The sequence below is a fragment of the Eucyclogobius newberryi genome, unplaced genomic scaffold (assembly GCF_026437365.1).
Source record: "Eucyclogobius newberryi isolate DKJ021-1_F unplaced genomic scaffold, fEucNew1.0.hap1 SCAF_22, whole genome shotgun sequence".
NCBI lineage: Eukaryota > Metazoa > Chordata > Actinopteri > Gobiiformes > Gobiidae > Eucyclogobius > Eucyclogobius newberryi.
In genome coordinates this window covers 9,902,527-9,928,340 of record NW_027315857.1, presented here as the reverse complement: position 1 = coordinate 9,928,340, position 25,814 = coordinate 9,902,527, and the positions used below count along the sequence as shown (strand labels likewise).

Here is a 25,814-nt window from a genome sequence, read left to right as displayed (position 1 = left end):
CGAAAAAAGTCAAAAACAGTTGAATTAAAAAACTATTCCAGCGCGTGTCCCTATCGTACAGTAAAATAGAAAAAATATACAAACTATATTTACAAAATATAGGAGATAAAGCACAATAAGTGTGAGAAAGAAGAGAGAGCGTTTACACCGGGCTGCCAGCTGTACCAGCGCCTTATGACTCATACAAAAGATTTTCTAAAGGTGAAAGGGACAAACCTTGGAAAAAAGCTGAAATCGGGTAAAAACTTCCAATTTAAAGGAATTTGATCAACTTTGACAAGAATTAAAGGTGCTGTGTCCAAATTTGTTCATGGATTAAAGTAAAATTAGTTTCACCCCAGTACAGAGATATTGTAGATGGATCAAAATAAGACTGCTGTGGGCTGTGCATCAAACTAGCAGGTTTTCATCGATCGCAAACAAGACAATAATGAGTGCGTTGTTGTGTTATTATCAGTTGTATAACGCAAAACTCTGCTTTGGCTTCTGATGGCTGTAAACTCATTGCAGTGAATAATTAGGACACTTAGAATGCATTAACATATGTTTGGACTCCTGCAGCCAATATCACACACTAGTTCTGTATTTATTTTTTTATTTTTAAGACAAAAATGCTTTATTTTATGCCATGCTGACTCTGAAATTTGCATGACATATTCTCCAATTCCACCAACCTAAGTAACCCATGTTGTGTCTTCGAGGAGTTAGCATGTAAAACTACTCTTGGGTTGATTTGACTACTATAGCACTAGTCCACTTGTAAAAACAACAATCATTTGATTTTGTACAATTTGATCATACTAATTAGTCAGCTCCATTTGTGAGTGAACAATGGACTCTTTGAATATCACGCTGCCTTTTCTGTTTGACTGAAATGTCTGGGAATCTCCTTACACCCTAATTATAGCTCTATGGTGTTTTCTCCGAGTCACGCTAACATAATCAATATTTAAAAATCAAGTGGCGGACAGCGGACAAAGCTAATGCTAACCTAAATAAAATTTAATTATCATGTTAACATTGAGCCATAATCTGAATTAAAACAAAAACAATCAATTTGTCATTAATAGTATTTTTTTACACGTTTTTAAATCTGTATTTATGTTTTCCTATTTATTTATTTTTATTTAGGTTAGCATTAGCTTTGCACTAGTATTAGCTACGTAATAAACACAGACGTTCAAAGACCTTAACATGCTGTCAGCGTTTATCCTTCCATAACTCAATTTCCACCACGTGATGTGATTATTTTAGTGCCACTCTGAGATAACTCTATACCTATTCCTCTATCAAATCTATTGTATTTGCATGAATGTACACCTACTTATGCATTACATTATCACACTGGAATAATTTTCTTTTTCAGACACTCCCGGGACTTGCCTCCGTATCTGACCTTCCCGCCAATACAAAAAGAATGCATATCCCATTCTATTTACATTCCACAATAAAACTTTGACTTCAGAAAGACGGGGCATCTCAAATTAGATACGGGGAGCAAATCGCGCCTGTTGGCCTGATAGTTAATTCATACCATTCACTTCACTCAGGGACTTCAAAGCTACAGCCTCTCATTAGCACTGACTGCCTGTCCCCCCGGAGGATCTACTATGAATAATGTACACATCTTTGCTCTTCTGCTGATGTTTTAATTGTTGCGGCCCCATGAATAATGCTTCAAATTGAATCGGGACACACGCAAAAAAGCAAAATTGTGCAAATAAATAAATAAATAAATAGAAATCACAACTTGTAAGATTCCGCCCAGATGTTGGGAAAAGATTGAAAGCATTAGCATGATATTAGCATTGGTGGAATGCCAGCTGTTGTTCAAGGTTGGCATAGAAACAGGTTGGTGGGAACTAAAAATGGCTTTAGTCCATGTTAAATTCATTTTGTATTGGTTTGAAATGGAATTTGTTTAGTTCAGTTTAAACCAAAGTGTATTTAATATTGGTTTGGCTAAAAATCCTGGTTTAGTCCAAGGTTAGTCTGGATTAAATTAAGTGAATTAATGATCCAGCAAAGATTTCCTTTGGTTCAAATCAAGTCTGTTAATTCTTGGGTAAGTTTAGGTTTAGCACTGCCCGAAAATTGGCTATGTTTTCGTGCTAAACTATGTGAACTTCGAAACTCAAACCAACTGATTAAAGGCATAAGATTCAATAGCCTTCAATGTTAAATAAAGATAAATTGTATCGTCTATGAACTGACATTTGGGCCGCAATATAATTCCCAATAAGGCTGCAATTATTTGAGTTAATCCTTGCATAGGTTCAGTGTAATTTAGTATATTCCCACAAACATGTTTTGAAATGCATGGGATTCTTGCAATAGTATTTAAGCCTTATCTCAACAAAATATAAAAACATATCAAAATGTCAGGGGAAAAAATTGCTACTAGATATTTCACAAAATTGTACAATTAACAGCATTTTTTTTTACCAAATTAAATGGATGGAAGGGCAAGAAAAAAAGTGATTTTTGGCACATGTCCTCCAGTTGTAAATATCCCCAAAGCCCTCCAAGCCACACTCGACCCTGTCCTCTGGCACCGGGGGGTCCATCCTTTCTCCAGAATGATACGCTATCTGCCCCAACACATGTTCCACTTTGGCCACTCCGCCATGCATATTCCATTCCACTCACAACTGGGGTCCATTTGAGTAGTTATTACAGAAATCAAGCGCGCCAGGATGGATATAGCACCAGACCAGCAGCAGTGACCAAAACGGCAGTAGTCTAGGTCCAAAGATGACAACGAGACAGCGGAGTGGACGTGTCAAAAGCTTGGCCTACCTCCACAGAGAGCTCTCCAGGACCTTGGTGGAGTCAGCGTGGTAGTACTTGGTCAGGATGAGGATGACCTGCAATACAGAGACAAAGACATGTTTCAATTCAAGCAAAAACACTACATTTCCATTACAATATGAATCATAACTAGTTCTACCACTACTACTAATCACACTACAGTACTATCTAATCCCATGTATGTTTTGTCTGGGTTGTTGTTAGCGGCTGATTATATTGGACCTTGCTTGCTTGCGCTAATAGAGCTACTTTTCTCCATTACTGCTGGGGTAAACAGCCAATTCTAATCAACAGATTGTGATCAACACCCCAGACGAACTTAAACAGCAAAATCACTCCAAGTAAAGGTTAACTGTGGCAACAATGAGACAGCATTGGGAAACGACTGTGGCTCTAGTGTTTTTGAGGCACGCTAACACAATTTGAACTGAACCATCAACATTGTGTTCATTGGACATTCTGCTTTTGAACCGCTGTCGAGATAAGTGTTAATGATTTATGTAGAGAAATAAGCATTGCTCTGTCCAGATCTGTTTATTTCACTCTTGGCGGAACTACGTCCTAATTTACCCCCAAAAAAGTCCATTCAAACAGCTCCCTTGTTTTTCACAAAAACAAACACAGCAGGTTTTAGACATAAGGGCTGGAGTGAGGATGTTTTTAATCCACATTTACATTCAACATCAGCTCACGGATTGGTCAATAACAGCAAAAAAGTAGAAAATGTTTGATCAACACTTGAACTAATCTCATACGGGCAGCCATTTTTCAAGCTAAAGCGCTTCCATCTGCAGCTGAGGATTCTTATGCAGAGTTTGGAGGCACAGAATGCCATCAATAATTGTTTGGCTTTGCATTTTTCATTCTGGAGAAGAGTTTGGAGTAAACCGTTTTTCCGGGAGATGGCATTACGCATAGAGTTAAAGGTCCTATATGTCATGAATTATTCAGCAGGGTCTGGAAAAATACTTTCGAACGCTTTCATTTTAATGGTTAATGATTTAAAACGGAAGATAATGTATAGTAAGATGTATTATTTTCTGTACATTTAAAATATCGTTGTTGCCAGAATACGGTGCAAGAACTGCAATAATACGTGTATATGTAATTACTACTGTAAAAATACACAATACTCTAAGGCTGTTTTTTACAGTCTTTTTCAAAATTGACTGTAGTTCTGATAAAACTCAAGATCATTTCAAAACTGCTCAGGAAATGTCAAATGTTATTGATCTATGTAGTTATAGTTTCAATACTTGTTTTAATGGGATTTGCGATTATTTCTTTGACAATCCTAGTGGTTACTATGACTGCAACACGCCTTTGTTTCAGTCACTTTGATGAATTGATTTGTACATTTCATACATTCTTAACCAAATAAAGACTGAAATATTGTGACTGAAGGCTTCTAGATAAGGAATATTGATGACAAAAGTGTAATATAGATTGAAATCAAAAATTGTATATTCTTTTTTGACATTTTGATTTGATAATGCCGCTGTCTTTGTTTAAAAAATATATTTTTAGAGTGTATAGTCCAGATAACAAAAATACAATTGCAATTATTTTGATAGTCGACCACCGGTACTCATGATTAGTAAATTAATCGTTGCAGTCCTAAACTAGTTATCACTATCTCCCCAATTACTGCAATTACTAGTATGTTACCAATTGCCATTGACACTATAACCCTGTCGACGAAATAAAAGAGTAAAAATAGAATAATAGAATAATAAAGCAGAACGATTTTACTGATAGAATTACACATGTGCACAGTTTATTAAAGTAACTGTTAATGTTCTTCTGGATTACACATTGAGAATAATCCTCACGGGAGATCCTTTGAGGACAGACAAACGGCAAACAGCGCCGTGTTCCGAAAATAAATAAAACAAAAATGGCGTGAATGCATAATTCATACGGCAGGGTGCGGACGTCTCGGTCGTGTGAGAGCTCGGCGGATCAGAGAGCGGTGTCTTTCACAGTTCTGACATGCTTATCCTACTGGGAATGCTGCTGCTGCACTAGTGAGAGTGTGCCGGGGGTCAGTCTTCACACAGAGGCCCCGTGACTGACAGGCGGAGGAGAGAGGGAGAGAGGGGAGGCTTGATTAGCCAAAGGGTAAAGGCCCGAGGCGACTGTCACACAGGGAGGAGCAGCAGACGTGAGTGAAGGGAGAGAATGCAGTACTGTATGTCTTTGTGGGGTTTAATAACAATATCCACGTATTGTTCAATGTATGATCGATCACGGCTACTTTTACATTCCATCATTGTTTTCTATTTTATTTTGAATCCCCGTTAGTTACTACCACAGCAATACTCTTCCAGGGGTCCCCATAATACAGTAATATTACACAGTTTCATGTACATTACACTGTTTCATGTACATTACACTGTTTCATGTACATTACACTGTTTCATGTACGTTACACTGTTTCATGTACATTACACAGTTTCATGTACATCACACTGTTTCATGTACGTTACACTGTTTCATGTACGTTACACTGTTTCATGTACGTTACACTGTTTCATGTACGTTACACTGTTTCATGTACATCACACTGTTTCATGTACGTTACACTGTTTCATGTACATTACACAGTTTCATGTACGTTACACTGCTTCATGTACATTACACTGTTTCATGTACGTTACACTGCTTCATGTACATTACACAGTTTCATGTACATTACACTGTTTCATGTACATCACACTGTTTCATGTACATTACACTGTTTCATGTACGTTACACTGTTTCATGTACGTTACACTGTTTCATGTACGTTACACTGTTTCATGTACGTTACACTGTTTCATGTACATTACACAGTTTCATGTACGTTACACTGCTTCATGTACATTACACTGTTTCATGTACGTTACACTGCTTCATGTACATTACACTGTTTCATGTACATTACACTGTTTCATGTACGTTACACTGTTTCATGTACATTACACTGTTTCATGTACGTTACACTGTTTCATGTACGTTACACTGTTTCATGTACATCACACTGTTTCATGTACATTACACTGTTTCATGTACGTTACACTGTTTCATGTACGTTACACTGTTTCATGTACATTACACTGTTTCATGTACATTACACTGTTTCATGTACGTGACACTGTTTCATGTACATTACACAGTTTCATGTACGTTACACTGTTTCATGTACATTACACTGTTTCATGTACGTTACACAGTTTCATGTACATCACACTGTTTCATGTACGTTACACTGTTTCATGTACGTTACACTGTTTCATGTACATTACACTGTTTCATGTACGTTACACTGTTTCATGTACGTTACACTGTTTCATGTACATCACACTGTTTCATGTACATTACACTGTTTCATGTACATTACACTGTTTCATGTACGTGACACTGTTTCATGTACGTTACACTGTTTCATGTACATTACACTGTTTCATGTACGTTACACTGTTTCATGTACATTACACTGTTTCATGTACATTACACTGTTTCATGTACGTTACACTGTTTCATGTACATTACACAGTTTCATGTACGTTACACTGTTTCATGTACATTACACTGTTTCATGTACGTTACACAGTTTCATGTACATCACACTGTTTCATGTACGTTACACTGTTTCATGTACGTTACACTGTTTCATGTACATTACACAGTTTCATGTACGTTACACTGTTTCATGTACATCACACTGTTTCATGTACATTACACTGTTTCATGTACATCACACTGTTTCATGTACGTTACACTGTTTCATGTACATCACACTGTTTCATGTACATTACACTGTTTCATGTACGTTACACTGTTTCATGTACGTTACACTGTTTCATGTACATTACACAGTTTCATGTACGTTACACAGTTGCATGTACATTACACAGTTTCATGTACATTACACAGTTTCATGTACATTTTGTTGTGAAAAAAAACTGTGTAATTCCCACATGCAACATTTCAATCCCAATCTACTTTATTTCTACAGCAAATTGTAAAAAAAGGTTTTTAACAAAAACAAAAAACAATTTATTGCCTTCACGTACCATAAGTATAATAACATATTAACTATATTTTCGGCTGAATTATACTAGAAAACAAACAATTTTTTGCCAACAAGATCAGTCTCTACAATGTAAAACTTAGTACAGCTATTTATATTAAGTTATGGTACATATTTACACCTTAAAGAAGTGTATGGGTTATGAGTTTGCAAATATGTTCTTGTATTTTCAGTGGACAGATATTTCACTTGGGAGAAAAAAACAAAAACAGGAGAGTTTAGTTCCTATTTGACAGAACTGTGTTAATGTGATGGTGCACTCCAGGCTTAAAGACTCCCTCACATCCTGTATTTGTCAGTACATGTGAGGTTAGACTGCTGTAGCCTGTGGCCTAAGTGCTGCCCTGGGTCTGCTTATCAGCCCACTGTGCAGGCCGCAGACACACAGCCAGGGGATGTGTGTGTTCAAAAACAAGCATTCATCAGCCCAGATGAAGAATTCCACTGAGAAGGAGCTGAATTATTTCATGGGACAAATTATATGTCAAGTTGTAAGAATACTCTGGAAGTCTGAGGCAGGAGAAGTTTATTTACCATCAGTCCAGGACCAGGCTCAATACATTGCACTAGTATTTGACTATTTAAGCCTCACATTTGCTTAAACGGAGGTTTAAATAGCAGCTAAGAAGGTCGAGATGCAATGAGAAGTGTATAGCAAACCACTTCTGTGAGACAAGTTTACCAAGGATCTGATCATGTCTGAGAAGGACACGTTCTGTAACAGTTGGATGACACAATCTCGATAGCGCTAACCACTTAAATATGTTAATGATAAAACTGGAGGTGAACTTGCTAAAGAGCTGTATTATTTGTATTGTTTTGGGGTTTAGACATGCTCTTGGGTACCTTTGACATCTCATGTATTGAAAGGCAACATAAAAAAGGCTTGATGTCACGCTGACTTTTCCCACGCCAGGAATCAACTTTAAGCTCCACCTGCTGGCTGCAGAGGGACTTGCATATAAGATAAGATAAAATAAGATCATCCTTTATTGTCCACACATGGGGAAATGTTGTTGTTACAACGCAGTAGATACAGGAGGAAAGGATAAGTTAAAAAAAAAAAAAAATACTCTTAATAGAAGAACAAAACAAAAACTCTTATTAACAAAACTCCTCTCATATCTTCATAGGGAATGGAGGGAAAATAATAATAAATAAAATAAAAAGATAAAGATACAAATAAAATAAAATAAAAATAAAATAATAATAATAAAATAAAGTAAAAATAGCTAGCATAAGACTAAATAATACTAATACTAATGGTAAGTAAACAAAACACTCTTATTTACATCAGTTGTATGCACATGAATATGGCCTTAATTGCATGTGAGTACGACAGTAATTGCCCATGAATATTACGGTATTGCACATGGTTAAGTCACTAATATAAGAGAGAAACAAATGCTAGATTTCCTTCTACAAGCTAATGTAGCCATGCAGTTGTAATGGTTATGGTGATTTGAGGCAGAATATCTTAGAACGAGTCTAGTGATGATTTCTGATCTTAAAAACAGCACAGAAGACCTCTGAGTCATGTCACAGGTAGAATATGACATCACACATCAGGGACATTCAGAATGGAGTGTTCTTAAAGCGTGTGGATGTGAATGAAGCTAAATACAACTACAACTTTACCATAGACCACTCCTAACCCTACACAGGCCTGTAAACTAACTGACCACTTGTTTGCTTCTTTAACCATTGGAACAAAGCACTTGCACATAAATAAGATTGTTTCCTTTTTGCATAAATATTTTCTTTTTCCATACACTCAAGGCCATGCCCGCAGCGCTTCTTCAAAAACCGAATCGTAACACTGAGCTGCTCTTAAACGGCTTAAAAAGAGACTTGCCACTTAAAAGCGGGAGCCGGAGCGGTCCGACACAAGCAGAGAACACAAAACGAGATATGAAAGCCCTCTGCCTCGTTCCAACACCACACAGCTCAATCAAACCGAGCCAGCGCTGTGAGGAGACGTCTGCGCAGGGGAACTCCAAACTGCAAAAACTGGAGCAGAAGAGTTGGGGAGTTCTAGTCCTGGAGGTGCAGACCCAGAAAAGTGGAACAAAAGGTAAGTACCCAAGCAGTGGAACAGCGAAGCCATGTGCCATCGCCGATAACAACCGGTGTAGGAAGCAGCGCAAAGAAAGGTGTGTTTGAAGTGTGTTCTGTGGGAATGTTTTAAAAAGAGAGGCAAACGTTTAGTGGGTAAATGTCGTCTAAAATCATATTGCTTTCATAGTTACATCGGATTTCTGGACCAAACAAAGGGAATCACAGTCAGACAAATAAATGTCCGTAACACTCTTAATAAAGCATGAACAAAGACTTCATTCATAGAGAAAATAAAAATGATTCAGGCTTATTAACTGCTTGAGGTAATGTATTAAGTAGTTACAAAGCCTGAATCATTCTTAATAAATATTTAGATTTGGTAATGCTGATAAAAAGGTCTTTTCGTATGTTTTAGAGTGTGCATATAGAGCATGCAACACTAAAATCCACTCTGGCACTGATGGTGGTGGGGAATTTGCATTGAAACGAACCGCGTCGGCAGCAATTATCCAGCTTTATCGGAGTTTCAGAGATTGTGGATTGTTTTGGCGCGTCGGGATGTACATTTATCAAGGGCAGAAGAAAACCAGAGCTTTTTACTGGATTGATAAAGCTCCAGATCGACAGAAAAGTCAGATTTCTGTGACTGAACGGACACAGAACACACTTAACATGTGCAGGGTTTTATAATAAAGTGCATTGCTCACATTTGTGTTGATATTAGAAGAAAATGGAAAATTAATCAAATGTCCAAGGATTTTTCAAATTTAGGGCACAATTTACTCTCTTTAAAAGCTCAGTTGGACATACACAAACTCAACAAGACTTATTACACCAGAAGAGGGGGTAAAAAACAAAAAAAACAAAAAACAAAAGCAAAACAAATGATACGGGAAAATAAAATAAAATTAATGTTATTATGTTCTGATGAAAAATAAAATAGTAAAAAAAAAAAAAAAAGCTCATTTGGACAATGTAAGGGTCTCTAATGTTTAATCTTATTAGTTTTTAAGATGTATCGTTATTTATGGCTTAATTTGATGACAAGATAACTCCATTTCAGTTTAGTTGCCATGCAGTTGTCGTAATGGCGTCCTCAACACATTTTGTCACGTGGTGCAGGAGCTCTATAGTCCAGGTAACGACTACGACGGGTTTTTAATAGTCGACTAGTCACAATTAGTCAAACCAGCACTAATGACATTTCACCACAGTGTCCTGCAACAGAAAATCTCTCCAAAAAATACCCATTAAAGCCGAGATATAACTTTCTTTTTAGTGAGAAATCTTTGTCGTGAGCTGTGTTACTGGAGTTGCTCCGTTGCTGCTAAAGCACATGAGTCAACTGGTGTCTACAGAACAGCCTGTCCGCCTCTGCACAGCTGCCCCGAGCCTAATGAGATACTTCTGCGAGAATCTGACAAAACTTTAACAAAAAAAAACGATGTGCCGGTCACTCTGGATTTGGATTAGGATCCTCTTCCTCTCCGAGCGTGTAGTAGAAAATGTAATCTTCAAAAGCGATAAAGAGTGGCAGTCATGGCTGGAATCAATTTGGCTGTTTACAAAGCCAAACACGACGACGCGACGCCATCGAGAAAAAAGTGTTCATTTTTCCAACAGAAGCAAGCGAACGCGGGGATTAAGGAGGTAAACAAACTTGTGGAGGGAAATGATTAAAAACGGTTTCTTGTGTCAATTGAATGGTTACAAGCAGGTTCAAGTGTGTTCATTTTGCAAGTGACTGTTTTGACAGATTTTCAGGTCAATTTCAAGGCGTATGTTTGGCAAAATCCCCCATTTTCTCATGTTTTCTTCAAAAACCATTTGCACATTTGAGGGATCCATTATAATTAGTCTGTCTCCCTCTTGAGAGCTAAAAGTGTTTGCCCCCGCCTGGTGATTATAAGTCTACCTTCACTAGACTCGTTCAGAACAAGTGCACAGCAGTGTGTTGACAAGCTCACTGTGTCTCAAAGCTAATACTAACTTAATTTAAAGTAAACTACAATCACAATTTAAAGTTAAGTCTACCTGATTATATTTTTTAAGTTTGTGGCGTTTCTTTTTTAACAGTTTTTAGTTTTTATAATGCGTCAATAATTAGCATTAGCATTAGTGTTAGCAATGACACACAAACACATCCCTGAACACAGAATGATTAAGTATTCACCTCATTTGTACGTTTTTGATATGTCAGTGACTTTCTCCGACTCACTACTGCTTGATCCGTCAGCAAAAACCCTTTTGACCTTATTCCGCCCACTTTTTCCTCTTTTTGCCACGGATCAGCTCTTCCGCTCGAGCGGGAACTCTGTTGGTTTAAATGGAGAACGAGGAAAAAGTCTATAAAGTAGATTGATTTGTGTAAAATGTCCAATGTTCATGCACCAATTCTCTGGGCGGCTCGAAAACGGCTTTTTAATCTGTGTAGAATGTATTTTCTCTCGAGGTCGGCAGCTCTATGTTAACTAATACAACCTGAAGAAGGATGACGTTGTAAGGCGGAATAATGTGAATAGAAAGAATTGCACAGGAAATAGTGACGCTAACACCGTGCTAGCTGGATGTCACTGTACACAGAGCAAGATTAGACAGATAAAATAAAGTAAAACACTGTCAGAAATGCGATCCTTATACATATATTGTCTTATTATCAGGCATTATGGATGGAATATTTCAGGAATATTAAGTGTCGATGACATAGAGGGATTCCATTTCAGAACGCACCACTACTTCCTGTATTGTAATGTGTACTTTTTTCTTCTTCTTCTTTTTTCTTCTTCTATAATTTTTTCGGCCCAAAGGCTTAATTAATAAGGGCCGTCGTAGCGTGAAAGGGGGAGAGAGTAGAGAGTCTGCAAATCCCCAACTCTTCCCATTTTTCCCCACAAACGGCCAGTTAACATTGAGTCAACGCTTTGACCTTTAGCTCGTGTGAATAAAACGTAACCTATAAAGATAACAAGAAGTCTTTATGCAGAAAGCACAAAACAAAAGAAGATATTTTTGGTCTTTTTCTTTCCTAGAGCACCTTTAAAGCAACGAGTGTTTCTAACAACGGTACTTTTTTACCAAAGAAAAAACGATTTGTTCTTGCACTTTGACATTAGAGTCTTACGTGTGTGGTAATAAATCAAGATTAACACACATTCAGGGCCAGAAACATAAACAAATGACTCAAATTCTCAATTTTTATCCAATCAATTATCTTTGTTTTTTTACTGCGACAGCCTCCGCAGAGTAAAAATGTCGTAAAAGCCAGTCTATAAAACAACTAAGTGCCCATTTTGTTTGATTTGCGACTAGAATCAAATTGGATCATTTTCAAAAGTCGATGAGTCTGATAGCCTCCATCCAAACGGCAATGCCAAAAAGACATTCTGTCCACAAGAACTGGATTTTTCAACAGGACAAGAACGAACACTTTTTGGGGTATAACATTTGCAAAAGCCAGTTCACCCTCCAACTTATAAAACCACTCCAACTTGGCAGGAAATGACCATGCATCAATGGACTAAAGGGCTGACCGGCCAAGGATGTACGGGAGCCAAGCTGAGAGGTTGTTTTTTTTATGCAATGTCATTCCAGTCAATAGTAATCAGGTCCAAACGAATGGGGGTTCGAAGGAGTCCGTTTACAAAAGTGGAAACGGCAGATAAAAATTGACAGTATCGGATTTATGTTCACAAGAAAGTTGGGGTCAGGATTGCAAAGTAGCTCGGCCAAAATGAAATGCAGGACTTCCAAAATGACTCCATGGCTAGAGTTAACGAGACTATGTTAATGCACAGTAATCTTACAAATAAAAGTGTCATTTATTTATCCAAAAACATCATGTTTTTTTTAGATAACTTAAAAAAGTACAAATTATCGGTACATTTTATTTTTTCAGTTCTTGGACCTTTGACTCATGGACTGTGCAATGAAACTCTTTCCTGATGAGGATAAATATTAAAATATGTATATACATATCCATATCTTTGAATAGCATTGAATAATCTAGTCAACCTAATCAGTCATTTCCTTTTTAAAACATTACCATTGGAGCAAGGTATGAATTCACATAACATTTCTAGCTAAACAATACCACCCAAAATGTTTGTACGCAGTCACGCCCACTTTACCACCCAAAGGTGACACTTCCAGGGCCCAAGTGCTGAGTATGAGTCTTCTTTTACGAAGAGTGAGTCTGGTCGCTATCGCACCTCGAGTCAAACTCAAAAAGAAAACTCATTTATCTCCATGTGAAACAGAGAAGCTCATTGGTCATCTACGATTTAGAACAAAATCAAACATCTCTCACCTCAGATTAAAACAGTTTTACTTTTCTTAAGATCGTGAACTACGTGTGGGCGATTGCCAAAAATATATACCAAGACAATATCAAGATTTATTTAAGATATATACCAAGATTCTATTATTATCCCGGGGCCCAATATTGACAATAAAGACAATATTAGTCTTTCTAAATTGTCTCGGCTGCAGAAAACTCTAAAAAACTCCTAAAGATCGTCTCATGCGCTTGTTTGAAGGAATGCGCTTCAAGTTTTATAGTCAACATATTTTGCCGCCTTTTTGATAGATGTCCCATTTCCATCGTGAAAAAGAGTTTTATATGCCACGACTGCAAAGAACCGCGCTTATTTCTCCGTTAGCTATTCTGTCGTCACCAGAACAAGCCATCAGATCCAACAATAGCCTCATTTTGGCACTTTCTTGAATAAGATTCTGATGAAGCCAGTTCCAGAGTCCCATTCCTTAAAAAATGTCGTAAAATGATTTGCGTACAACTTAGCACAATAAACAGTCTTTTCCGACGTTGATGAACCCAAAGACTTCTGTCAAACATGCCACAAGTGAGCCCCGCCGCAGACCACAATCCCCTTCTTGTGGCTTTCGTGTTTGTCCGCTGTCCCACAAAGAACCTAATAGATTTTACAACTTAAAAATCAACATGACGGCCGAGGCTCCAACAAGACTCCACAAAAAGCCCATTGAGAATGTAACTACCAACCACGAACTTTCATTCTCTTTCCTGGGACCTTTCCGTTTGCGACTCAATGGAGCGCTATCAATCAGCTATTGAGGGGGGGCATTCGCACATGGGACGTTGTTAAATAAGTCACAGTCGCACAGTTTCAAATGAGGATGAACAGACTTTGAAGAGACAAGGAAGCTATTGAGTTTGAACGAGGGAAAACGGGAGAAATGCGTTCCATCTCTTGCCTGTCGCCACAAGACATACTGGGGAGCAGTGTCCGGAGCAGACCACATAGAAAAAAAAGACTTATCATCCCGAGCAATGGAAGAAAGGAAACCATTTTCAGTTATTTTGGACAACCGGATGAAGTATGATTGAGATACTGGGGCAGGGAATAAAAGGGCCATTTGGTTTCAGTTTAAGAAATGGCTTTGCGCTGACAGGCAATATTAAAAGGTGCATTATGTAACTTTTCTACTGGACGCTTTCACCAAGTTACAGGTCAGATGTGTGGCAAGGCGACAGCACACAGTAAGAATGCATTCATTTTTATTTGACAAACAAAAAGTGTGTGGTCTGGCATATTCATCACAAAGTCTGTCAAATTTGTCCAGTTTCAAATGTGTCCAAAAGTGATTTTTTCCACTTTTTTCAATGCCAAATACTATATCAGTCCAGTCCTTGATCGTTGGTTCAGTTTGTGTCATCCATTTCTTTGTGATGGCCTTTTTCAACGCAAACAGAAGTATGTTTCAAAAGTATCCATTTATTGTGTCCATGGCAGGAGTTTTGAGGCCTGAATACATAGTTCTGAAGTCCAGTGTCAATGTCAAAAACAGTCTGCAGTGCTTTTTAATCTGGATCCAATATTTAAGAGCAGACATTCTCAAAACACATTTTTCAAGGTATTTTTGAGCAATAAAAACAGTCGTAATAAATGCAAGATAGATAAGTTTAATAACGTACTGTGAGAAATTGTGGGGAAGAAGTACTAGAAAATGTAATTAATGTAAATTCTTGTTCTGTAAAAGTGCTAACAATGTGTGTATTTAGTATTTATTTAGTAATTATTCATCATTCTGAAACCCATGGATAACGCTACTATAATATTTTTAAGTGAAAAGATAACAGTTTGTCAAAACCAGAGCTAGCACTTGGAGCTAGCACTTGGAGCTAGCACTTGAAAACTTGCTGTGATTACCATAATAATCCACAATGATCTAATTAGTGCGAAAGGCTTTCAGAGTGTCAGTATATTTACACCTCGCTTTAAACCTGGACCACATCCAGGCACTAAGAGTCACTTAGTCCATACGCAGGTGCCAGGCCTGATTAAAGCCGCACTGGGAAACCTCACCTATAAGCACTTTTCCTTTTGCACGGTGAGGGCTGATACATTCATGCAATCTGAATTAAGTGTACGGCATCGGATTCTTTGGAGATTTCTTAAGTGGAGTTTTGCGCGGGGCATATACATATATATATCGATGCTGTCGCCAGTAGTAGTCACATTTATTGAATTTCTAGATTAATCAAAATGTATATTGCTTGTTTTTGTCATATTTTGTAAACTACATTTTCTGTATACTAAACGTAAGGCAACAACGGCCATAAACAGAGCGCTTTATCCACTCAGAGACGCTGCTGGGTGAGAACCATATGGAAACAACTGTATGTGACTATCCCAGACAGTCTGAGGATGCAACTTCAGCATGAGGGAGGGGATTAAGTGGGCGGGGCTACCAGTTCATATTGAATTGACCCGTTCTTTACGCACGGGTCGAATGTGGGTACAGGCCCTTAAAAGGCGCTGTAGATTTTTACTGTGGAAGTGGGAAAACAGAACTAGTTCCGTTTAAATTCAGGAGTCCAAACTTATTCTACACTTTTTAATACATTAACAGCCTCCAAATGATTCACCACAATGAGTTCCTATGCACTTTTCACAACTTTCAGAGCCCAGAGCAAGTTTTGCCATCATGGTAAAGGTAACAACAAGCTATGGCTGATGCACACGACACACAGTGGTCTTATTTTGACACTAAAAGCTGCTTTTACACCATATTTGTACTGGGGCCAAACCAGTTTTGCTCAGTTACATGGAGAATAATTGGGTACAGGCTTTCAGATATTTTTTGCTTAAAGTGCACCTAATAAATGTTCTTAAAGCAATTTTTTCTGCCTTAAAGGCGGTATGGATGATTTTTCTGCGATTTGAGAACGCAGGCGGAAGTGCGCATGCCACTCCCCCGTGCGGACTGATACAACACACACGTGCGTTTGTTTATTAGCGCAACGGAGCGCATCGCATCGCTCGTCTCCGGTAGATTTCTGTCCACTTCTGCGTCAGCTCGAACTGTCTTTCTCCGTCTTCATTTTGCCCCGTACACTGAGGGAACTATATTATGATAGATCCATGCGCTTAGGCACGCGTGGGGACGAGCCTGACGCGGCTGCAGGTGAGTGATAGGTGCGTTTTATGATTGATACGTGGCAGGACTAATGATTTATCCACGCCACGAGGAAATATGATAAAAAAATTTGCTGAAAAAAAAACGTCCATACCACCTTTAAAATTTACTGCTGAGAATTTTGTGCTGTGCGTAAATTTGCGTAAACTTTGGATAATGCTTGACATGGATAGTGGGTGTCTTTGGAATAATCATCCAATATGAATACATTAGGCACTAAAATGCAAAATGCAAAAAAAAATTACCTTTCAAAACATTAGCTCCCAACTCTATATGTTACACATTATCACTGTAGTTTGATTGATCATTTCTCCAGCCCAATGTTTCGGCTGCCATAGACTGACCATCAGCATCTGTTTAAAGCCATTTCCTCCAATGGACTGTGTCTTAACGGGCCATCCTCTGACCCACACTCTCTTTACCCTGCTAACTGTGGTTTCACATGGCCGCTGGTCATTAGAAGCCCGGGCAGAGGAGAAGGAAGGGCAATTACATGGCCCCTGGCTTCGATCCGCCTCCTGATCTGTCCACACAAAAGTCACAGCAAATCCACTGACCGCAAAAATGGCTGTTCACGACTGCACATGTGGATATGTGACAGGCAGAGGCAGGTCAGAGGGAAGAAAGCTTTCAAAGGGATACTTTTCAAAAGATGGTTTGTATTAGTGTAAGGAAAGAACATTGGGTCCAGAAAGAAAAGAGGGTCGAGTTCAAAATTTAAATTAGGATTTGAGATTACAGCTATAAGCGTTACAAGCTCGCTACAGGGGAAATATCTTCATTCTGTGATAAAAGAAACATGTAAAAAGTATTATTTCAGACACAAAACTCAATTCCAATCGTCAATCAATGACTGCTAACCAGCCGAGGGTAAAGCTAATACATTTTCTTAAGCAGATTTACTTGATTACATTTTCAGAGACCATAAATCCTACTTATTCTCTCAAGTAAGAGTAAGTTTGTCTTCCCACTAAGTCAGCAAGTTCAAGAAATAACTTCTGGTTTATTGTCAGCTTTTTCTCCATTTTCTTCACTTCCCTGCGCCTCTAGACCACATTTTAACACCTCTTCATGTGAGGCATTGGGCTTAGATAATGTTAAAGCACTTATGCACTGGAAATACGACATTATAATATACATATAATATGTAAGTGTAGTGCGTCTGATGCTTTTTGATATCGATTCCTCAATGGTTCTTTTTTTCTGTGCCTGCATTTTTTTGTAGTGTGTAAGTGAATGTAAATGTATGACCAAAATTGTGCTAAAACTGTTTTCTTAGCATTTAATCATGCTGCTTGAATTACACTTAGCTTTCTCTGCATACTGCAGGTGTATCAAAGGCAGTCGACACAGCGCATGCTTTTAATTCATGCTTTAACAAAGTGTTTACCTGACGAAGGAAGCAAAAAGTTCCTGCAACTTCAGGCGGACACTGCAGGCGGTGACTGATGTGGATTTATTATGAAGCACAACATGCAGACTTCAGACTTTCTTCAGCTCTTCTGTTTACGGTAAGACGATACACAGCGCTTTGTTTGGTCCTAAGTTAAAACGCAATGTGCAGGGCCCAGTTGTGCGCACTGTCTGGTGTCTACGCTGTTTGTTGTTTGTGTTGTGTTCGCTCATTGATGCGGAAATGAAAGCCAAGGAACTGGAACCACCGAAAGAACTCTACAACTTAGACCTTTTCAGTACGTTCCTACTAGTCGTGCATTGATGCTAATGTGTGCTAGCTCTGTTTTAAGCATGTCGACTCAGCATACGTTCTATCAGTAGAAATACGGCAGTTTGTTTCCTGATTCTGTGTTTTCTCTCCTTAGATTAAGACAATGGAGACACTTTTGGACTGTCCAAATCCACTTCAAAGTGAACGAGTGGAAAAAAGCCTTATTTTGACAATAATGAATGATGATGGAGATGAGTGTTTCTTGGAGCACTTCTTCAGATACATTTACTGTCACACTGTGTTCCATAACGTTCCAGGCAAAGCAATACCATCTCCATGGAGATAATAGCAGACCTTTCACCAGAAAACCTATAAAATGTATGTTAAGGTATAACTCTGCACGGTCTTATAATTGTGTATTTAGCCCAGTGATTATAGCCATTCAGCTCACAACTGGTTTTAAAATGATGCAACCAACAAACCAGCAATCAGCCACTTCACCTCATAGGTGAAGACTGAAAACAAGCTCAACAAGCACATCATTAAAATTGGTTTTACTGGCCATATCCTTCAAAATCCTTGGCCTTTCTTCAAATTCTATTTATACCCTTGTTCTTCCCATGAATATTTGCACAATGACTATAATTGCGTTGGTGAAATTGGCAGTCTGCACCGCCTCGGAACAATGAATTGGACAGCGAACCAAGACGCACGTGCTCTGTCCTCACAGAGCTTCAAATTGCAATGTACAACTAAGATAGGAGGATATCTTTGGAAACATCTCACCCACCATTTCAGTTCAAAGTCTAAAGACCATCATTAGCACGCATTGTCCAAAACAGAACAAGAGATCCATGGACTATATTGGTGATTGTAAAGCTAAGCTATGTATGCTAACGTCAAAAAACAAGTACAGTTCTCCAGCAGTGATTTATGGAATTGTTGGCATCTGAAACTAATTCTTGGTAATTCCACTTTACAATTACAAGCAGGTAAAGTTGCAGGTCAGATCTGTGGAGAGGCAACCCCACTCACGGTAAGGATGAAGGATGGGTCAAGAGAAGGATGACAATAACGTGTACTCTCTCCCCCTAAGAACAAATGTTATTTCATTTATGTCATTTATTTGTTTTCAATGATGCAATATAATGCACAGATAGATTTTGGAGCCAAACAAGGCCCCACAAATCAACATTTTAATTTCATAAAAATAAAAACAACATATATTTTGCTTGTATACAAATTGATCAGTTGTATGGTAACACATATGTGAAGCTTAAATTACTCTTCTATTTCTATTTCTATTTTTACTTCTGAGGACAAACTGGGAATGACACATGGCCATAGAAAGACTGGGGCACAACCGAAATAATTTCAATGCCAAATATCAGCCGATACCAATGAAAATCCTCCAATATCTGCTGATACTGGAACTGCTATATCTCCAAAGAATATTACAGGCAAAGCCATTACATCTCAAAGGAGAGAAGCAGGTGGCGCAACTCCCACAAGAAAAGTTACATGATATGTTTTAAATAGGGTTCCATCATGTTTACATTTTATCCTACCACAACTAACGGCTGCACCAATTTAAAATCCCTCGATCAAAAGAAATGAAACATAAAGAAACGAGTAAATTGGAAATAAGATTCAACGTTTTGTTGTGATTAATGAGGCCCAGCAAACTGTCCTCAACACATCGATATTCAATTTGACTTTAAAACATTTATCTGGGACATGACACTCTCGACAATGGAAATGATTTATGGATACCTGTAGAATCAACTTTTTACTTAGAAATGACAGAACCATCCACCAAGTATTGGACTGAAATCACTTTTGAATATTTACAAAATGAGCTTGAAAATTCATACGCCTGACGGACATTTGAATTTTTTGACAAAATTTTGCTTTGATTTTGTCTTTTTGCTTTTGTTCTTGTACTGTTTGTTCTGTCTATTTCTGTATTTTAAAAGAAAAGAAGAAGTCTAATCTCACCTATTTTCTATGCTCATATTGTCTCTGGGGCCAATCTGGGACCCGCTGAGTACGTTCCAATGGGCCTATCCTCAATCTCAGAGCTAATAGGGCCGAAGAAGACCAAAAGAGATGAGATTTTCAGATGTGCAATAATACAGTGCTTGGCGCCCGCGGGCTTTGACCCAGCGTGAGACAAAGAACAAGGGATAAAGGAGAGAAAGATGAAGAGCGGAGGGGACGAGAAGAAGCGAACCGGGGGGCGGGGAGAGCGAGCAGAGCATTAAGAATCAAAGTGCAGCCAGGAGACGGAAGAGAGAGGGGCCTAATGTGGATCAATGGTGTAGCCAGATGTGTCAATCGATCAGAGGCGGGATGATGGGGGGGCGGGGTGGTGAAGAGAGGAGACCCACGTTAACCTAATGTCAAGAACTAATTTGACTCCCTTTTGAATCATTATCATATTTTACACACTTTAAAATAACTTTGCTTTTGATGGTTGTAATAAAGCATGAAAAAGGACTGAATTCATACAAAAAATTGTACATTAAGAATAATTCAGGCTTAGCAGTTACAGTTCTGAGCCTGAATCATGCTTAATAAACTATTTGCTCATTATGAATTCAGTGATTGCTCATGCTTTACTAAAGTATTATGCATTATTTGTAGAGTTTTTGACCTTTGAACATGCTCTTGAGTCCCTTTACTTTGGCATCTCATGTCTTAGAACTTAAAGCAACAGTATGTAACTTTCTGGAGGTGGCACATCACCTTTACGATTCCACGGAAATAGAGAATTAAAACCACACTTCAGAACATTCTCCATAGAAATACCATATTATAGCAAACATAACAATACAAGTTTGTTCAGAGGCAACCCTGCTCACAGTAATGATGTATGTTCTGTACAGTTTTTTTTAATTTTGGGGCAAAAAGTTACCCATGGGGGCTTTAAAATCATGTATGTATTAAAAAACACAGACCAGACAAACAAAAGCTAGCTAAAATGGAACAAACCACTGAGCCTTAGTATTTTAAGGGCCAACATAGTCATAGTTTATCTCAAAGCCCGAGTGATTTATCAACCAAGGCAAACAGAAGTCACTTTTACACGTTATATTATACAGCTCTCTACAGCGTCTCGTCTTTGAACCATTTTAACCTCCTCCTTGAGTATGAGAGAAACCAAACAAAACTACCTTCTATCACCGAGTTGCTGAGTAAAGTCCTGCGTGGAAACGACATAGAGCTAATAACTGACGTTTCCATAGCTTAGATACACATTTATAACAGAAAAGGACAGAAGAAATGAATGCTAAAAATCACAAAACACTGATTTAATACAGATAATTTGAACAGTTATTGCTTTTTTCCTTTGACGTTTACATTTCTTTACATTAGCAACTCGAACCAAGCTGGAAAAAAACAATAATAAATTGTAAGTATGCTACTGCTACTACTACAACTACAGCTACGTTTAGTTATACATTTAGTTTATTTGTATTATTTACAACTATACTTTTTCCAGAACTATAACAAAACTTTTGACCAACAATTTCCTAGTAGAAGTGCGTAGTAGTTCAGTTCACCTCTCATACTTGTTTTAACTTCTTCAAAATCTAAATTTCTAATCAAGTTCTCAAAGTTCCGTAGCGGGAGTTGCACAGTTGGATTTGGAGCGCAGCTGTTGGAATGTTTTGAGTGTCGCAGCCTCTGATTTTCCCAGACTGTAATATTAGCATGAGAAAATAAATAGGAAATCTCAGGTGGGCTACTACTGGAGAGGGCCCACCTGCTAGTGCGCATCTGTCTGCAGCCAAACAGAACCCTCTCCTCCAGATGTGGGGAATATCACTGAATATGTCCAGTTACTGTACATAAACGGCAAGAAATATGTCGAGAAATGTACACGAAACTGTAAGGTTGGGGGTTATTGTTAGTGTGCAGTTGTTCATGGAGAAGACCTTTAGAAAGAACAAGCTGAAAGTTTACTGCCAAAAACTACTAGTTATATAGTTAAATTGGATAGGCAAGGCAAGTTTATTTGTAGAGCACATTTCATACACAAGGCAATTCAAAGTGCTTCACACAGCAGGAAAAATGCATTTAAGGAAATTACAGAAACAGAAATACAATAAAATTAACTAAATTAAAAAATAATAATATTAATAAATAAAAATAAATAAGAATAAAAATAAATAAAATAAACACCAAATCCTAATTGATCGGACCACATGGACAGGCATTCCAGACACTCCATATTTATTTGACATTGCAGCATGACAGGTGTCTCCGGGATGGACACATCACTTTTTGATAGATTTTTTTCCCATATCTGCGCGCTTTCTGCAAAATAGAGTAGTTAAATGTGGCTAGAGTAGTCAAGACATGAACTCAACTAAGCAAGGCAAGGCAAGTTTATTTGTAGAGCACATTTCATACACAAGGCAATTCAAAGTGCTTCACACAGCAGGAAAAATGCATTAAAATCACAAAGAAATTACAGAAACAGAAATACAATAAAATTAAGTAAATAAAAAAATAATAATAAAAAAACACCTAGCCAAATACAAATTTATCGGACCACATTGGCAGGCATTCCAGACACTCCTTCCCATATTTACACTCCTTCCCTTTAACATGCAGCACCGTTAACATGAAGTAGATGCTTAGTCTATATATACAATAGAATACATAGACTTGTAAACAGGGGCAGTAATAATAAAAAGGACAACTGTACATTCTGAAAACCCAACAGTATTTCAATCATCTCTTTGGGCAATCCCATTACCTATGTCTTAACGCTGCCTCCCCCCTTCCCCTTCCCTTTCCTCTCTCCCCCGTCTTGGTCTCCGTCAGCGGGGCGTTGGACAGACCCGTCCCAGGCCCGGCTCCACGGCTCATCCCGCCAGCGTCTGCAGCTGCTGATGGCGGCTGCACAGCTGTCACCTCGGCATTACCATAATCCCCGCGCTTCCCTGCCCTGCTCCTTTTGGCAATTCCTGCTCGGATCTTGTCAGACAACAGCCAGCGGAATTCCAAGTCGGCATGTCGGAATGGGATCAACATTGTACTTATAGACCCTTCCAGGAGTTACATGTGGAATGATGGATGGAGCCTATTCTTATCCATTTCCATACGAGGCAGTGGGATAACAATATGAATATTTATTCAGATAGCGGAAGGAATTTTTGTGGTTTAAATATTTGTTTAAAAGTAGACCCATTAAGAAAGAATCCAATCCAATAAAATGCAACAAATAAGGGATTTTTGGTGATTAAATGCACTTTAATCACCCGAGGAAGAATAGCAACTGGTTTGCAGGAGCTAATGGGGATCTTAATAAACTAAACTGAACTTTTATGTGTATTGTGGCTATTTTGAAGGAGACATATTATGTAGTGTGTGGCGCTTTAGTATCTTTAACGACGAACCCAGTCACGTCTGCCCCCTCCCTAGATTTAGCTTTCACTAAACTAATTACTAATAAACTAAACTAAACTCGACCGAAGCTTTTAGTGATTAAAACTGGCTCTTGATCAGTGCACCAGGCTCTTCCAGGACATTCAAAACTAAAACTGAGCTCAAACCAGAACAAATGCATTACATCACATGAACAAAACGTATTGATATAGATGGTTTTGTTCGAGTTGAGTGGTGAGATGGTAAGAGTTGAATGCAACATTAAACAGAATACTCAAAGGGTCTAATTGGGTTCAATGTATTCACGGCTAATTACACCACAGACATGCATTATTTATCCCTGTGCATTATTGGACTGTGGTTTGCTTGTTCCCACAGAGTTCAGACATAGTGTGAATGTATAAATATAAAGGAGGAAACGGCTGTATACAAATATATAAAATGTATCAGTTATGGCTACAAATAAAGCAGACCAAAAACAATGAATTGAAGAGACTGCACTGGATAAACTACAATCTGAAATAAGTTTAACAGTGTTTGAGTTAAGAATTTATCTTGTTTTAAGTATTTTGACAGTCATTTATATTTCCGAATAGAACAAGACAAGCATTTTTGAACAGAAAGAGATGCTACTACACTTGAAAAGTAAAAATATACTCAAATGATGTTAAAAACAACTTAATTCAATCCCTTTTTTAAACTTATAATAAGTGTATTATTTAGGATAGTTTTTTGGGTTTTTTTACGATGTGGATCCAAACTCCTGTATAATAATAAGTATGATATTTCTGTACAGTATACATTTTGTGGGAAATGTTTTTTGTAAATGTGATAGAAGAGAAGGTTCAATAAAATTATCATGGTTTGCAATATTTATTTAGTTTTAATTCAATCAGCATAGCATTTCCTGACTAAAAACTAAAAATAATGATTTGACTGAATGTTGGGACTCTATAACCTGTATAACAAAAGCCAGAAAGAAATGTTACAAAAATTCCAATTGTAAAAGAAATGCCTTAGAGAAGACGCATTATGTTTTAGTTTAATTTTTCTCTTGGCAATTAGTACTAAACAATGTAGATCATTATTCAACTTTTTTAACGATGAGGAAATGCCGTTCGAACATGTTGAGGTTACATGATACGTCCCCTTTAATCACAGATACAAAACAAAGCCAGCTACATTGGGAAAATAACCCTGTTGAACCCTCTAAAGATTGGCCCACGGTTGGATGCACTTGCAATGATCATCCCCGTCAGACGCCATGTTGGATCCTGATTGATTACAGGCCAATCAGAGCCCAGGTCAATAGGATCTGTCGACGGGATGCAAAGGACTCTTAACCGATTGTAATTTGACATTTACTGTGTATCCTGTCTGTGCGTGGAGTTGTATTTGTACTTTGTAAGTTGTCATTTAAACAGTGGGAGGCGCAGTTAAGCCAAAACAGCTAAAGCAGTGGTGCAACATTGGCCAAATTAAGTGACTTGAATTAGGTTTAAATGAAGGTTTTAGACAACAACAGCCAATATCCAATTCCTCCAGTACCTGTAAAATACTAATATATCACAGTTGTATCTCAATAGCAATATTCAGACAATGTCTTCACAATGCAAATGTCTTAAAAAATGTCATAAAATCAACCACAAAAGTGCAGAAAACTTGTCTGCGAGATTATACTAGACATTTAAGTCACTTTTTAGGTCATTTTTAATAGTTCAAATTATAGGTACTCGATATTCTAACCACAATTGCAATATTACATTTTGTTTAGCAGTATCCCACCTCTACTGGCTATTTATAATGCTAATACCACAGGTTACTTATGAACCTTTAATCCCGGAGTTAATGGTTAAAAGGTACGGAACCATTTTTTTCTCCTGAACTATTGGGATTCAATGGTGTAATCCAGGTTTAAAAATGAATAAGATGGTAAACTATGACGACTAAAATAAAATAAAATAAAATGGATGTTTGATAATGAAGGGATGCAGCCTACTGTGCGGTGTAAAAACATAAGGAACATAATTATGGCTAATATTTCACAAAAACACCTGCTGTTGTCACCTATAGTATCGATATTACATATGAAAATGTAGTGAATGATGTGATTGAACGTCTCAGCTTTTTTGCACAAAGACATACTTTCAATGCTAAAACACAATCTAAAAACAGCAAAGAAGACTTACCGGCAGCCATAGCAACAGCACATTTCTAAATATGTCCAGGAGACGTGATTCTAGTTACTCATGTAGAAACCTGAACAACACACATTTTACTCAATACATTAGTCTGATTACATACGTGAATGGACTAAATAGACTAAATATTATTTTACCGTCCAACAAT

At 37.8% G+C, this 25,814-nt stretch overlaps 1 protein-coding gene across 6 annotated transcripts in view; it reads right to left on the bottom strand.

The window, feature by feature from the left end:
- The window catches only part of sorcs2 (sortilin-related VPS10 domain containing receptor 2), a 350,531-nt gene that overhangs the window by 235,450 nt on the left and 89,267 nt on the right, over window positions 1-25,814 (bottom strand). For all 6 annotated transcript variants that reach the window (XM_072458621.1, XM_072458622.1, XM_072458620.1 and 3 more), the window contains exon 2: window positions 2,800-2,867. In XM_072458621.1, the coding sequence (XP_072314722.1) occupies window positions 2,800-2,867 (68 nt within the window). The remainder of the gene's footprint in view (window positions 1-2,799; window positions 2,868-25,814) is intronic.